The sequence below is a fragment of the Narcine bancroftii genome, chromosome 14 (genome assembly GCF_036971445.1).
Source record: "Narcine bancroftii isolate sNarBan1 chromosome 14, sNarBan1.hap1, whole genome shotgun sequence".
NCBI classification, from domain to species: Eukaryota; Metazoa; Chordata; class Chondrichthyes; order Torpediniformes; family Narcinidae; genus Narcine; species Narcine bancroftii.
This window is the reverse complement of record NC_091482.1, coordinates 49,003,616-49,016,506: the sequence shown is the minus strand read 5'-3', so window position 1 is coordinate 49,016,506 and position 12,891 is coordinate 49,003,616. Positions and strand designations below refer to the sequence as shown.

The window sequence follows — 12,891 nt, the reverse complement described above, 5'->3', positions numbered from 1 at the left end:
CAGCAAGCTGTTACAAACTGAAGTTTTCTTGACTGGTGTCTGTTGTAAGGCTTGGAGTTCTTGATTTAAATCTGATGTTATCACCATGAAACATTAACACTTCTCATATTTTCTTCCTCCTTTAGGACAGCCTAGAAATTTACAGGATCTGTGCCGAATTAAAATCCGACAATGCATAGGCTTGCAGAATTTGAAAGGACTGGAGGCACTTCCTCTGGCAAAAGTCATGAAAGACTATGTGAAGCACAAGTTTGATGACATCTGAATGTTAAAAATCAAAGTCTTGAGGGTTTGCAGTCGGCACAGCCTTACCCCAAGTATATTCTATGCAATTCCCACGTTGATGAAATTTAAAGTCAATGCGGGCGTCCGTACCTCTCCGAATTTAAGAACTTGTTTGTTATAATAGGTCCACTCCAGGAGAATCGTTGTTGACTTCCATACAAAAGTTTTAAACTAAATTGAGCTTGCAAAGTTCAAAAAGTACTATTACTTCCTCCCTCGCACTATGACCTTTTCAAAAGTATTCAGTGTGCAGATTGGTGATTGAAATGTACTCAGCTGGAACAGGTGACCTTTGAATGATAGAGGTCATGAAATAAGACATTCTATTTGGGAAAACATTTGGAGCGCATGTATCAAATTTGACATCTGAAATGTGGGGGGGGCAGAAAAAGTCGACCATAAATCATGTGCAAGACATTGTTCAGGAAAAGGGAATTTTGAGAGGGAAATAGGCAAACCTGCGGAAGTAGTGTACTGTGTGAATGATGCATCGAATCATTGCAGTCAAAAAAAAACTTGCAGGCTGTGTGAATAACTGAGGCAGTTGGAAACATAAAGAAAAGGTTATTAGAGGGATCACTTGGACCAAGGTAATCTTTTTCATTATCCATTGATACTTTTCTCTTTTCCCTTCTTCCATCCTCAATCTCACCTTCAGATTATCCATTAATTTGTTATCTGATTTTTTTAAATAAACAGAGCTCAAATTGTTTTCTGCTCCCCACAGAAGTAGATTGCCATGGTATGTCTCCTGCTGTTATCACAGCTGATTGTTTTAACATAAGTATCATTGCGATTTTGACTTTTATGACAAAACTTTCCATAACTTTTTTATTTCTTTGTGACCACTTATTTTCTTCACTCCTCTGTTAAATAGTCTATGGGGCTTTAGCAATGCCAGTCACATGCTGGAATACAGTAGGATATTGGGGGACGTAGACGAGATCACAATTGAGCGCATCTTCAGATTTTTCGACAATAAATGTGTCTTCACTCAGCCTTTGTCCTGTCCTTGGCGTCCTCTCATCAATTTGTGGTGTTCACAGCTCAACCTGTTCTCTGGGCGCTCAAGTTGTGACGCACTGCAATTGGCACTTGCACTTCTGTCAGTAAAAGGGACTCCTACACTGTAGGCTCATATTTTCCACCATTTTCATTTTGCAGTGATGTGATGTATGCATCCAGTTGATTCCTTTGGTTTTCAAACCTACAACCACCTGCAGTTGTTTGAACACGAAAGTCAGAGGCGTTAGTGAGTCTCGTTTATCTGCACAGTCATATTTGTACCTGAGTTGCTACAGAACAAAAAAACTCCTACATCGATACCATTTCTTTAGTGCATGTTGTCTTCAGTCTAAAATGAGATATTCTGATATTGAGTCAAATTCTCAGCAGAACAAATAGGATTGATTCTCATTTAAGTTCTGAATAGGGCTTGGATCTCATTTCAAATTAACTGTTGGAAGGATTATAATTTATTGGCAATTATGAAACAGTTTTAAATGCAGACCTTATTTGTAATTTGTCTGTAGTTTTTTTTAAATAGAAGGTAATAATGTACTTTGTGGAACCAAGAATCGAAAACAGTTCTTTGGGATATGTCCTGCATAGCAGAGTATGATTCGCATTGGTGCCTCAACAGTTCTGCAGTTAAATGGTAAATGTTTGGGAAGCTGAATCTGACGAGGGGAATTGATGACCCAGATCTACTCTCCGCCACTGTTTCTCCGTCACCTCCACTCCCACGGATCAACAGGAAAATTGGGGCTTGTAAATGCAAATCTCACTGCCTGCCAGATCAAGGTCAAGCTTGAATTATTGGAAATTCCTAATTGGTCCTGCCAGAATATTGTAGAAAATTACACCAGCACCATGTTAAAGACACCCCGTTGTACATTCGACATACAATTCTGATCTACTAGGGGAGAGTTATTCAGCTGTGAAGTAAGGAGATTAACCCAGTGATAAAGGACTATTTCTCAGCTCAGAACACTGGTGCACCACTTTCCTCCTTTTTCCCCATTGCCATCTCCCATCCCAAGTAAACAATGAACAATGGAATCCTCTTGATTTCCATACTCGGTACAATTGTCATGGATCAGTTCTGTAGATTGCAAAAGTAAAGATGAGATCATGCCGTAGCCACTGAGACACAGTTTGCTTTTTAACTTTTGCAGTTTTTGTAGTTGTGTCCGCATGTTCATAGCTGGAGAGGGGGTGTTTTCAAAGTTACCGCCTACAGTTTGTCCCCTTCCTTGCTTGGATTGGACTGGAGATGATGGTTGCAGGTTTGCACATCCCGCCGCATGATACTCTTGCCTGCAAACGTAAACGAATTTTAAAGACCCCAATGCTTGCCTTCACGTCAGTGACAATGGTTACGTGAGAGGGAGGTCGCTGCCTGTGGGAGGTAGTGACCGACTTTGTTCAGAAAGATTCTGACTTCACATTGGAACACTGACATTGATGTTACACAAAACACTGGTGTTTGCAAATATGAAATGCCTTAATACTGGTCTTAACACTGGAGTGGCTCTCTCCACAATGACATATCAAATGAATAACTAGGAGACTGAATCTTGGAGCTGCAGCATTTTAGAAATCATAATTTTTAAAAGAAATACATTTATAATTAAAACTGTGTTTTGTCCTCTTATGAGACAGACTTGCAAGTGTTCTCGGTGGCTAACCTATATTATCCAACTAACCCCCCCCGTCCCCAACCCGGTGCTTAGTTGGCACTAAAGTGTTTTTCTCTTCTGCCCATAGCAGACTATTCACTGGCTACTCTTAACTTTATAATAATGACCCTCGGAAACAAGTGATGCACCGGATATTGGGATGATCCTGAAAAGCTTGTAACAAGGATTTATTGTGTTATCAAAGTATATTGGGGAATTAATGTCTTGAAAACATTAATAGCTTTAACTGCAACAATCAAAAGGAGATTTAGTAGGAAGCCTTCTGAGTCCGTAGAAAAGGAGCCAATTGGAATGAAAGAGCTTTGATGACCAAACTTTATTCTGTGTCGTTTCTAGACTTGATGGGTTGTAATCCAATCCTTCAGTAAATACAGAAATGTAAGAATTTTTTTTGCAGATCGCTATGATGCATAGGGTCATGGAATTTTTTTGTGTGTTTTTTTTATGTTTTCTTCTTGAAATACCAAAGAAAATTAAAAATCTTCAAGAATTCATTGGATGAATTTTTTGTACAGTTTTATAACTGGTAATGTACCAACTATTTAATGTTTGAAGAAATGGACCACTAATTTTTGTAAATGTTTTGTGTTCTAAATGTAAACAGATTAATACATTTTTAGAGTATTTAAATGCCATGATTCAATAAAATATTTAAGTGTTACCTATGCTACTGTTTGTACTCCAGATCCTTAGAATGTGATTTGTGCTCTCTGTTCAGTTTACATGTTGCATGAGTCCTTTGTGAATTAATTGCCAAAATAGTTGGGAAAGTATTTTATTTTATTAATTGGTTTCTATCTGTAAGAGTGTCTTCTCTCATTTCAAAGTGTATTTTCTCACAAGTTGCAAGCAAACTCATCAGTCAGAAATTGTCATCCGCCAAACGGAACAAAGGGGTCCTTTGTTATTTGCTTTTATGCATCTACATTCCTTTTACATGTTGGCACCCACATCACAAGAAATCCAAGTGAGGATTATGGTTGGAGAAAATAACTTATTGAGTTTCACCGGCAAAGTTCAACAGGCAAGGCTGGGATAGATGGCGATTTCTCATCAACGTAATTTGCAGGGAGCCCTCCCATTAGTCTTCCAGGTGGTTCCAAACTAAAAACATATGAAATGACATTGCAATGTTCTCACAGTTACTGTATATACTTGTGTAATAATTGATCCCATGTAATAGTCGGACCCTTCCCCCCCACCGGCTCGTGTGTTTTCCCTTATGACCCATGTAAAAGTTGACTCCCGACCCCCTTACCGTGAAACCTCACCCTGACCACCCACCCATCTGAGCACCTGATACCCCTACTATGGACCCTCTCCCCAACCACCTGCCCAACCGAGCTCCCAAAGCCCCAAATGTGGATTTACCACCTGGTCCTGGCCAGCCAAGCTCCTGAATGTCACAGGTACTTACTGCAGTCAAAGGTATACCCGTGTAGAAGTTGACCCCTCCCAAATTTTTCAAATTTAGACATACAACACGGTAAAAGACCATTTTGGCCCAAGAGCCCATGCTGCCCAATTAACCTACAACCCCCTGTGCGTTTTGAATGATGGGAGGAAACCGGAGCTCCCAGGGAGAACATAGAAACTGCTTACAGACAGCGCAGGATTTGAACCCCACTCCCAATCGCTGGCACTGTAACAGCATTGTGCTAACTGCTATGCCAACCATACCTCCTCTCTAATTAGCGTGACTTAAGGACGCCAGCGATCGGGCCTGGGATTTGAATCCTGCGCTGTCTGTAAGGAGTTTGTACGTTCTCCCTGTGCCTGGTTTTTCCCTGAGGGCTCCGGTTTCCTCCCACCATTCAAAACGCACCGGGGGGGGGGGGGGGGCTGGGGGGGCGGAGTGTGTAATTGGGTGTAAATTGGGCGGCACAGACTCATAGGCCGAAATGGCCTGTTACCGTGCTGCATATTTAAATTTAAAATGATCATCCAGGATGCTTGGTGTCTGTCATTTATGAAGGCAATGCCTACATCTCTAGCATGCATTTATGGTAAGCAATTGGAAATTATTTTCAAATTCTGGATGAAATTGAGTCCTCATTCATTCCCCCCAAAAAATTCATGAAATAAATCAGAAAACTAAAGGCAAACATTTCTATAAAGGTAGCCAATGCATTTTTGTGCTATTTCATGTCAGTAGTTTTACATGAATAAGTAGTATTAAGGAAGCTGTGCAGTGGGTACATGGAATGTATGTGGTGTGGGCAAGTTTTTAGCCTAATAAGTTTTATGATAATATAGTAGTGGATGTGATGTCTTTGGATTTCAGTGGTTTTGAATTTTATCTGAAAAGATAAAATTACAAAGAAGCAAGAATCTGTAAATATCAATATTATAAATAGTGGACCACTAGAACCTGAAAGATGTTAGTATGAAGTATTTTTGTGAACCTGAAAAAATATTATCTGTCTTCTCATTTAATACAGTTCCTCTTTTCAAAGGGAGTTCAATAAGAGTCTCTCTCACTGTGCCCTGCTGCTCTCGAACTCTCCGACACCTGGACCGCTGTAGTAAACTGTTTTGGTCAGACCCAACACATTTCAGCTACTGAAAACAATATGGAAAAGAACACCTGGAATAATTAATAGGCTGAAGGAATTAGATGATGATCAATTCATTAATGTTTAAGTACAGTTATAGACCTTTGTGAATTGTCTTTTGCAGCAACTTCCTAATTTTGCATCAAATACAGAACATCACAGCACATTATTTCTGTACCTCAGCCCACGACGTGCCCACCCATGCAAACCTACTCCACAACAATCTAATTTTTCCCTACCTCAGACCCATAAACCTCTACTTTCCTTACATCCACATGCCTATCTAAGAGTCCTGAACATCCCTGTTGTTCCAACTTCCACTCTGACATCTGCCATCAACTTTTGCTTGTTTCTACTCTTGCTCTCAGTTTTGAAAATATTTTGCAGACCCTTGATATGACTCTCAACTTTCCAAATTGTTAGTAAAAACAATGCTGGAGAAACTCAGCAGGTCAAACAGTGCACTTTATTTCGCAAAGATAAAGATACAGAACCAATGTTTCAGTAATGAAGGCCGAAATATTGGCTCTGTATCTTTATCTTTGCATATAAAGGACTCTGTTTGACCTGCTGAGTTTCTCCAGCATTGTTTTTACTTCAACTACGGTGACTGCAGATTCCTTCTAAATTGCCAGACTGCATGACCAACCCCCGAGAGCAATAAGCAGAAAAATGAAATGTAGAGATGACAGTGCAATGTTGTTTAATCAGAGCAAACAAATCTGTTCCCTGCTCAAACTCCACCTGCTTTACCAGCACAAGCCTGAGGCCGATCCACGGAGGTCCTCTTCGTAGTTAACCCGCGAGTCGATGCCAATACCAAGCTGTCTATTTCCATCTCCGTCGATGCTGGATTTAACTTCTAAGATCTTGAACAGCTGCCATTGTTACTGCCAGGTTTACTTATTGCAGTGCATTCATGATAAAGTCCCCTTGTTTTACCCTCCATAAGTTTAAAATAATTTTAAATCAAGGAATCCACCACTCACCACTTGTCTGTTTGCTGAACTATGTTGGCACCCTGGTTACACAGTTCCTTGGTTTCAATCCATCCATGGCTCCAGCTACACTGCCCTTCAAACTCCTGTGGTTCATGTTTTCCCCAAATATATTTCTTTAAGTTCCACCTCAGCTAGCTGTGGCTTCAACCTTCAAGGCTCCAAGTGCTTACCCTTAAATCCTGTACCACCCCTGTCATGCATTTAAGGTGATCTATTAAAAGTTACCTCTTTATTGATTCTTCTTGAGTGGTTTGGTTGTGGAGACTCAAACTGGTGAAATAGAAATGTCCACGGGGACATTTAAGAGACTCTTAGATAGGTGCATAGATGCAAGAAGAATAGAGGATTATGGGTGTGAGGTTGGGAAGGTTTATCAATCTGCTTTTTGCCTGTGGTGACTCAAAGCTTATGGCCCCTCTTCCCTGTGTACAGTTTTGGACCTCCTATTTTAGAAAAGATGCGATGTTGTTGGAAAGAGTGCAGAGGAGATTTATCAGGATGATTCCTGGAATGCAGGGGTTGGAGTATGGGGAGCGTTTAGCAACTCTTGGGTTGTATTTGTTGGAGTACAGGAGAATGGGTGGGTGGGAGGGGGGGGGGAATCTCATAGAGACCTTTCAAATATTGAAAGGTTTTGATAGAGTGAATGAGGATAAGATGTTTCCCTTGATGGGTGAGTTGAGGAAATGGGGTCATAGTCTTAAAATTAGTTATCCAATCAAAATAGAGAGGAAGAAGAACTTCTTTAGTCAGAGAGTCATGGATCTGTGGAACTCACTGCTGCATAAAGCAGTGGAGGCCAGATCACTGTGAGTATTTAAAAAGGAAATGGATAAATATTTCATTAGTGAGGATATCAAGGGATATGCAAGATGGAACTAGGTGTGAGTTTAGCTTAGTGCATAGACACAGAACAGACCCAATGGGCATAATGGCCTGCTTCTATTCATTTATCTTGTGACCTTGTGATTTGGTTTCTTCTGTACTTCTATCAACTACATAAAAAACATTTTACAATAGTTTATGGTTTCAGTCCATGTCCCCCGTAAATTGGCTGTTGTCCCCCTTGCGGGGGGGGGGGGGGGTGGGGGGTGGTGATGGTGGGGAAGGGCCATGTGGCTCCCATTGAGAATGGCCTGTTTAGATTGTTGAGTAGGTTTATATAGCTCAGCATGTTCTAACAGAGCACGTCCTGGGTGGTGCAAATCCTTGATTTCTGCTGCTCCCCGACGACAACATTCCACATAGATAGTCTCGACGGCGGGGAGAGTTTTGCTTGTCGTGTCCTGGGCTGGGTCGTGTGACAGCCTTGTGATCTGGTTTTGTGCCTAACCTGGAGTGTCGCACAAAGTGCTGGCGGAACTCCACGGGTCAGACAGCATCCACAGATTGGACAGTCAGCGTCCCGCACCATCAGGATTGGGGAGAAAGAGGACAGAAGCATGAAAAAAAAGGTGATGGGGGGGGGGGGAGGGGAGGGGAGGGGATGTTTGAAGAGGAGCATAAGCTAGCAGATGATACGTGAATACAGGTTGGGCAAGGGGTAGAAGGAAGAAATAGAAATAATGGAACTGCAAGGAAGATGCATTCTGATAGGAGAGGGCAGTAGATCAGAGGGAAGAAGGTGGGGAGCTTGAGGTAGGATGGTGTGGGTGACTGACTGGTTGAGAGGGTAGGGGAGAGAGAGGAGAAGGAAAGGAGCCAGAGGGATTAAGGAAAGCAAAGGGGTTGGGTAGAAAGCAAAGGGGAGGTTACCAGAAATTGAGGAAGTCGATGCCGTCCAGTTGGAGACTACCAAGACGAAATGCCAGGTGCTCTAATTTGGGTGTGGCCTCAACTTTGACAGTAGAGACAGCCATGGGCACACATGTCAATATGGGAATGGGAAGTGGGATTAAGATGGCTGACCACTAGGAGCTCCTGGCTGCGGATGGAGTGAAGAGGTGCTCAGCGAAGCCATTGAACCCTGGTCTCTTCACATTGGATTACTGTCCTGTTTCTCTCTCAAGCAGGCTCAGCCTAAGTTTATCCTTGATGTAATTTCCTGTGTAAGTGAAAAATGAGGTGGAGTGATGAATGGCCCTTTATCATAGCCGCTTTCAGGTGGTCGCTGGGAGAATATGGCTCCGGAGTTGGCTGTGGGTCTGTGCGAAGCGACATTCAGGTGGCAGCGCTGAAGGTGTCGTTCTGGCACATGAATGGTCCACAGAGGGGAGAGGCCCCGTGGAGCAAATGCCGGCTCCTGTTGACTGTGGCCGTAGTCCGGCCCACTTTCAGGTGCCTAGGGGGAATGCTCGGAAGCGGAGAATACACCTATCCGAGGAGGGTTGGGTAAGTACTCCTTGGGTCAGGGTTCTCCGCTTTCAGGTGTCCTCCCAACAGCCGCATTCAGGCATCTTAGGCAGTTTTACATTGGGGTATTCTGGCCACCTGAAAGTGTCTTATGTGTGCATTGCACATCCTTTTCGTAGCTCTCTTTACAGTCTAAGCAATGTAGTGAAACTTTAGATGTTGATGGACCTACCTCAGCTGGGTTGAATCTGAATCCCATATCTTTGTGACAAAGTTCAGAATTTATTGTCATGAACAAGTCATGAAATTCGTTGTTTTGTGGCAGCGTCGTAGAGCAAATGTTCATATTATAACCATCTTGCAACATTATTATAAATAAAAACAAATAAAAATAATAGTCCACGAAAAGTAAGGAAGTGCCTTTGGTTCATTGATTATTCAGGAATCTGATGGAAGCTGTCCTTGTGCCACTGAGCACTTACCTTTAGGCTCCTGTACCTTTTTTCCCTGATGGCAGCAGAGTGAAGAGGGCATTGCCTGGGTGTCCTTGAGGAGAGAGGCTGTTTTTTTAAGGCGCCGCTTCATGTCGATGTCCTCGATGGAGTGAAGCCTGGGGTCTATGATGTCTTTGGATTTAAATTGAAATATACAGCATGGTAACAGGCCCTGCCGGCCCATGCTGTCCAATTACACATAATTGACCAACAACCCCTTGTACATTTTGAATGGTGGGAGGTAACTGGAGGAAACCCACGCAGACCCAGGGAGGAGGTACAAACTCCTTACAGATAAAACGGGATTCGAACCCAGATCAGTTAGCATTGCGCTAACTGGCCAGCCTTGGAATGTCTGCTGTAGCTACAGCCCCTCCTTCCACTACTTAAAAGGATGTAGCTATCAACTCTTCCATCATTGCAGGATTTCTGTTATTTAGAACAGAACAGCACAGAAAACAGGCCATTCAGCCCCTCTTGTCTGTGCTGACCATCATCTCCCTAGTCCCATTGATTTGCTCCCATTCCATAACCCTCCAGGCCTCTCCCATCCATGTACCCATCCAATTTATTCTTAAAGCACCTGGTCAAGACGGCATTCACCACATCAAGTGGCAGCTCACTCCACACTCCTACCACTCTCTGAGTAAAGAACTTCCCCCTAATGTTCCCCCTCAACCTTTCCCGCTTCAGTTTAAAACTATGAACTCTCATATTTATCTCCCCCAATCGAAGTGGGGTCAAAAAGCCTATTCACATCCAGTCTATACCTCTCAAAATCTTGTAAACCTCCATCAAATCTCCCTTTGCTGCAAGGAATAAAGTCCTAATTTGTCTAACCTTTCCCTGTAACTCAACTCCTGAAGACCCGGCAACATCCTAGTCAATCTCTGCACTCTTTCAATCAGGATATCCTTCCTGTAGTTGGGTGCCCAGAATTGCACACAATATTCCAAATTTAGCCTCACCAATGTCTCATACAACTTGAACATTACATCCCAACTTTGATTTATAAAGGCTAAGTTACCAAAATCTTTCTTTACAACCTTGTCCACATGTATTCCCAGATCTCTCTGCTCCTCCCCACTCATTAATTGTATATCTCCTACCTTGCTTTGCCCTTCCAAAATGCATCACCTCCCACTTGTCTGCATTAAACTCCATCTGCCAATTTTTTGGCCCATTCTCATAGTTGGTCCAGATCCTCCTGCAAGGATTGGAAATCTCCCTCGCCATCCACAAGGCCTCCTCTCTTTGTGCCAACAGCAAACTTGTTCTACCTTCGGAGTTGTTTTCTGAATATTGCCAGAATGCAGGACTTTCGGATGCTTCTTGACCAAATGCAATGTTTTTAGTTGATGGATATGAAAGAAGGCCTACGTCTTGTGATAATTCTGTTTTCAACAACTTTGTTTAACTTGCGATCAAATGTTGGATCAATACTAAACTCCTTGCCATTACCGGGGTAAGCCAGTAGATGGCAATGCCTGCTGACAAATGAGGGCTCATTAGCCGATTCCATGAAACCTGAGACCTGAAATTACTTTTCTTTTCCCTTCCAGAAGGAAGTATTTCAAGTCATTAGGCAAATTGTGGGAAAATATGCTTCTGCAATATTTATGTTCAACAACTATATCTCTCATCAATATGTGGAGCAGTCTCAATGTTTGAGGTTCCTTTTATGATCATGTAAGGCAAACAGTTACCATGAACATGGCCCAAAACTCCCAACAATGAGAAAGAGAGGCAAAAGAGGGTCTCTTCAGAAACATGAGTGTCTGTGGATTTGCTTCCAGTGCTCCCCGCAGCCCCACGGACTCCTGTCCAACTCAAGCTCCAGGTCCCAACCTCCGATAGAATCAGGAAGCCTTCAGCGCCTGGGGGCCTTCAGGAGCCCTTCTTGCCCTCAGCCCCCTCTTGAATGCCGGCTCCGATTCCTGGTTCCCAGTGCCTGTCTTCAGCGGCCTGCAGCCTGGTGTGTGTCCTGCGACCACAGGTCACAAACCGCAGGCAGGCTGTGCGGGTCCTTCCGCCACTGTGCCCCTCGCTGGTCCGCTGCCACGGTCAGCCTCCCTTTCGGGTCGTCTCCCATGCCCAACTAGGGTGCGCTCCTGTTTCTGGTGCCCTGCGCTGGCCTGCAACCCCTCGAGGTATGCTGGCCAGCACAGGTGCTGCCATCTTGGGCTCAGACCTCCAGGATGTTAAAAGTAAATCTCCATCTCTGAGCCTAATTAATCTCATTCCCCGTGAGTGCTGACAGATCACCTCGTTTCTATTCTTAATCAGCTCCTGCCAACTGATTTCCCCCCATTTCAACTGTGGCATCACTTCTCAGAAACACTTTGGCTTTAACCTAATCTGGGACACCCTGAGTTTTTCTTTTCTGTATATAGAAGTACCAACCCTCTTTTCAATCTTCTTCAGCGTGATGCTGAAACAAGCCATGAAAGACCTCAAAAATGAAGACGCTGTTTACATCCGGTACCGCATGGATGGCAGTCTCTTCAATCTGAGGCGCCTGCAAGCTCACACCAAGACACAAGAGAAACTTGTCCATCAACTACTCTTTGCAGTCGATGCCGCTTTAGTTGCCCATTCAGAGCCAGCTCTCCAGTGCTTGACGTCCTGTTTCACGGAAACTGCCAAAATGCTTGGCCTGGAAATCAGCCTGAAGAAAACTGAGGTCCTCCATCAGCCAGCTCCCCACCATGACTACCAGCCCCCCACATCTCCATCGGGCACACAAAACTCAAAACGGTCAACCAGTTTACCTATCTCAGATGCACCATTTCATTGGATGCAAGGATCGACAACGAGATAGACAACAGACTCGCCAAGGCAAATAGCGCCTTTGGAAGACTACACAAAAGAGTCTGGAAAAACAACCAACTGAAAAACCTCACAAAGATTAGCGTATACAGAGCCGTTGTCATTCCCACGCTCTTGTTCGGCTCCGAATCATGGGTCCTTTACCGGCATCACCTACGGCTCCTAGAACGCTTCCACCAGCGTTGTCTCCGTTCCATCCTCAACATTCATTGGAGCAACTTCATCACCAGCATCGAAGTACTCGAGATGGCAGAGGTCGACAGCATCGAGTCCACGCTGCTGAAGATCCAACTGCGCTGGGTAGGTCACGTCTCCAGAATGGAGGACCATCGCCTTCCCAAGATCGTGTTATATGGCGAGCTCTCCACTGGCCACCGTGACAGAGGTGCACCAAAGAAGAGGTACAAGGACTGCCTAAAGAAATCTCTTGGTGCCTGCCACATTGACGACCGCCAGTGGGCTGATATTGCCTCAAACCGTGCATCTTGGCGCCTCACAGTTCGGCGGGCAGCAACCTCCTTTGAAGAAGACCACAGAGCCCACCTCACTGACAAAAGACAAAGGAGGAAAAACCCAACACCCAACCCCAACCAACCAATTTTCCCTTGCAACCGCTGCAACCGTGTCTGCCTGTCCCGCATCGGACTTGTCAGCCACAAATGAGCCTGCAGCTGACGTGGACATTACCCCTCCATAAATCTTCGTCCGCGAAGCCAAGCCAAAGAAGAACTGT

General features: G+C 43.9%; 1 protein-coding gene and 1 long non-coding RNA gene across 6 annotated transcripts in view; one reads left to right on the top strand and one right to left on the bottom strand.

The window, feature by feature from the left end:
- asb7 (ankyrin repeat and SOCS box containing 7) overlaps positions 1 to 3,569 on the top strand; it is a 65,912-nt gene extending 62,343 nt beyond the window's left edge. For 2 of the 4 annotated variants that reach the window (XM_069911945.1, XM_069911943.1), the window contains one exon: positions 126 to 3,569. In XM_069911945.1, coding sequence (XP_069768046.1) covers positions 126 to 265 — 140 coding nt within the window. In that variant the 3' untranslated portion in view covers positions 266 to 3,569. The remainder of the gene's footprint in view (positions 1 to 125) is intronic. The other 2 variants (XR_011348933.1, XM_069911935.1) reach the window with 2 other exon arrangements.
- Positions 921 to 12,891, bottom strand: part of LOC138749905 (uncharacterized) — a 70,640-nt gene continuing 58,669 nt past the window's right edge. Inside the window, exon 4 of one of the 2 annotated variants that reach the window (XR_011348936.1) lies at positions 921 to 1,502. This is a non-coding gene — a long non-coding RNA (uncharacterized lncRNA). Of the gene's footprint in view, positions 1,503 to 3,783; positions 4,092 to 12,891 lie in introns of those variants that run through there. The other variant, XR_011348935.1, reaches the window with a different exon arrangement.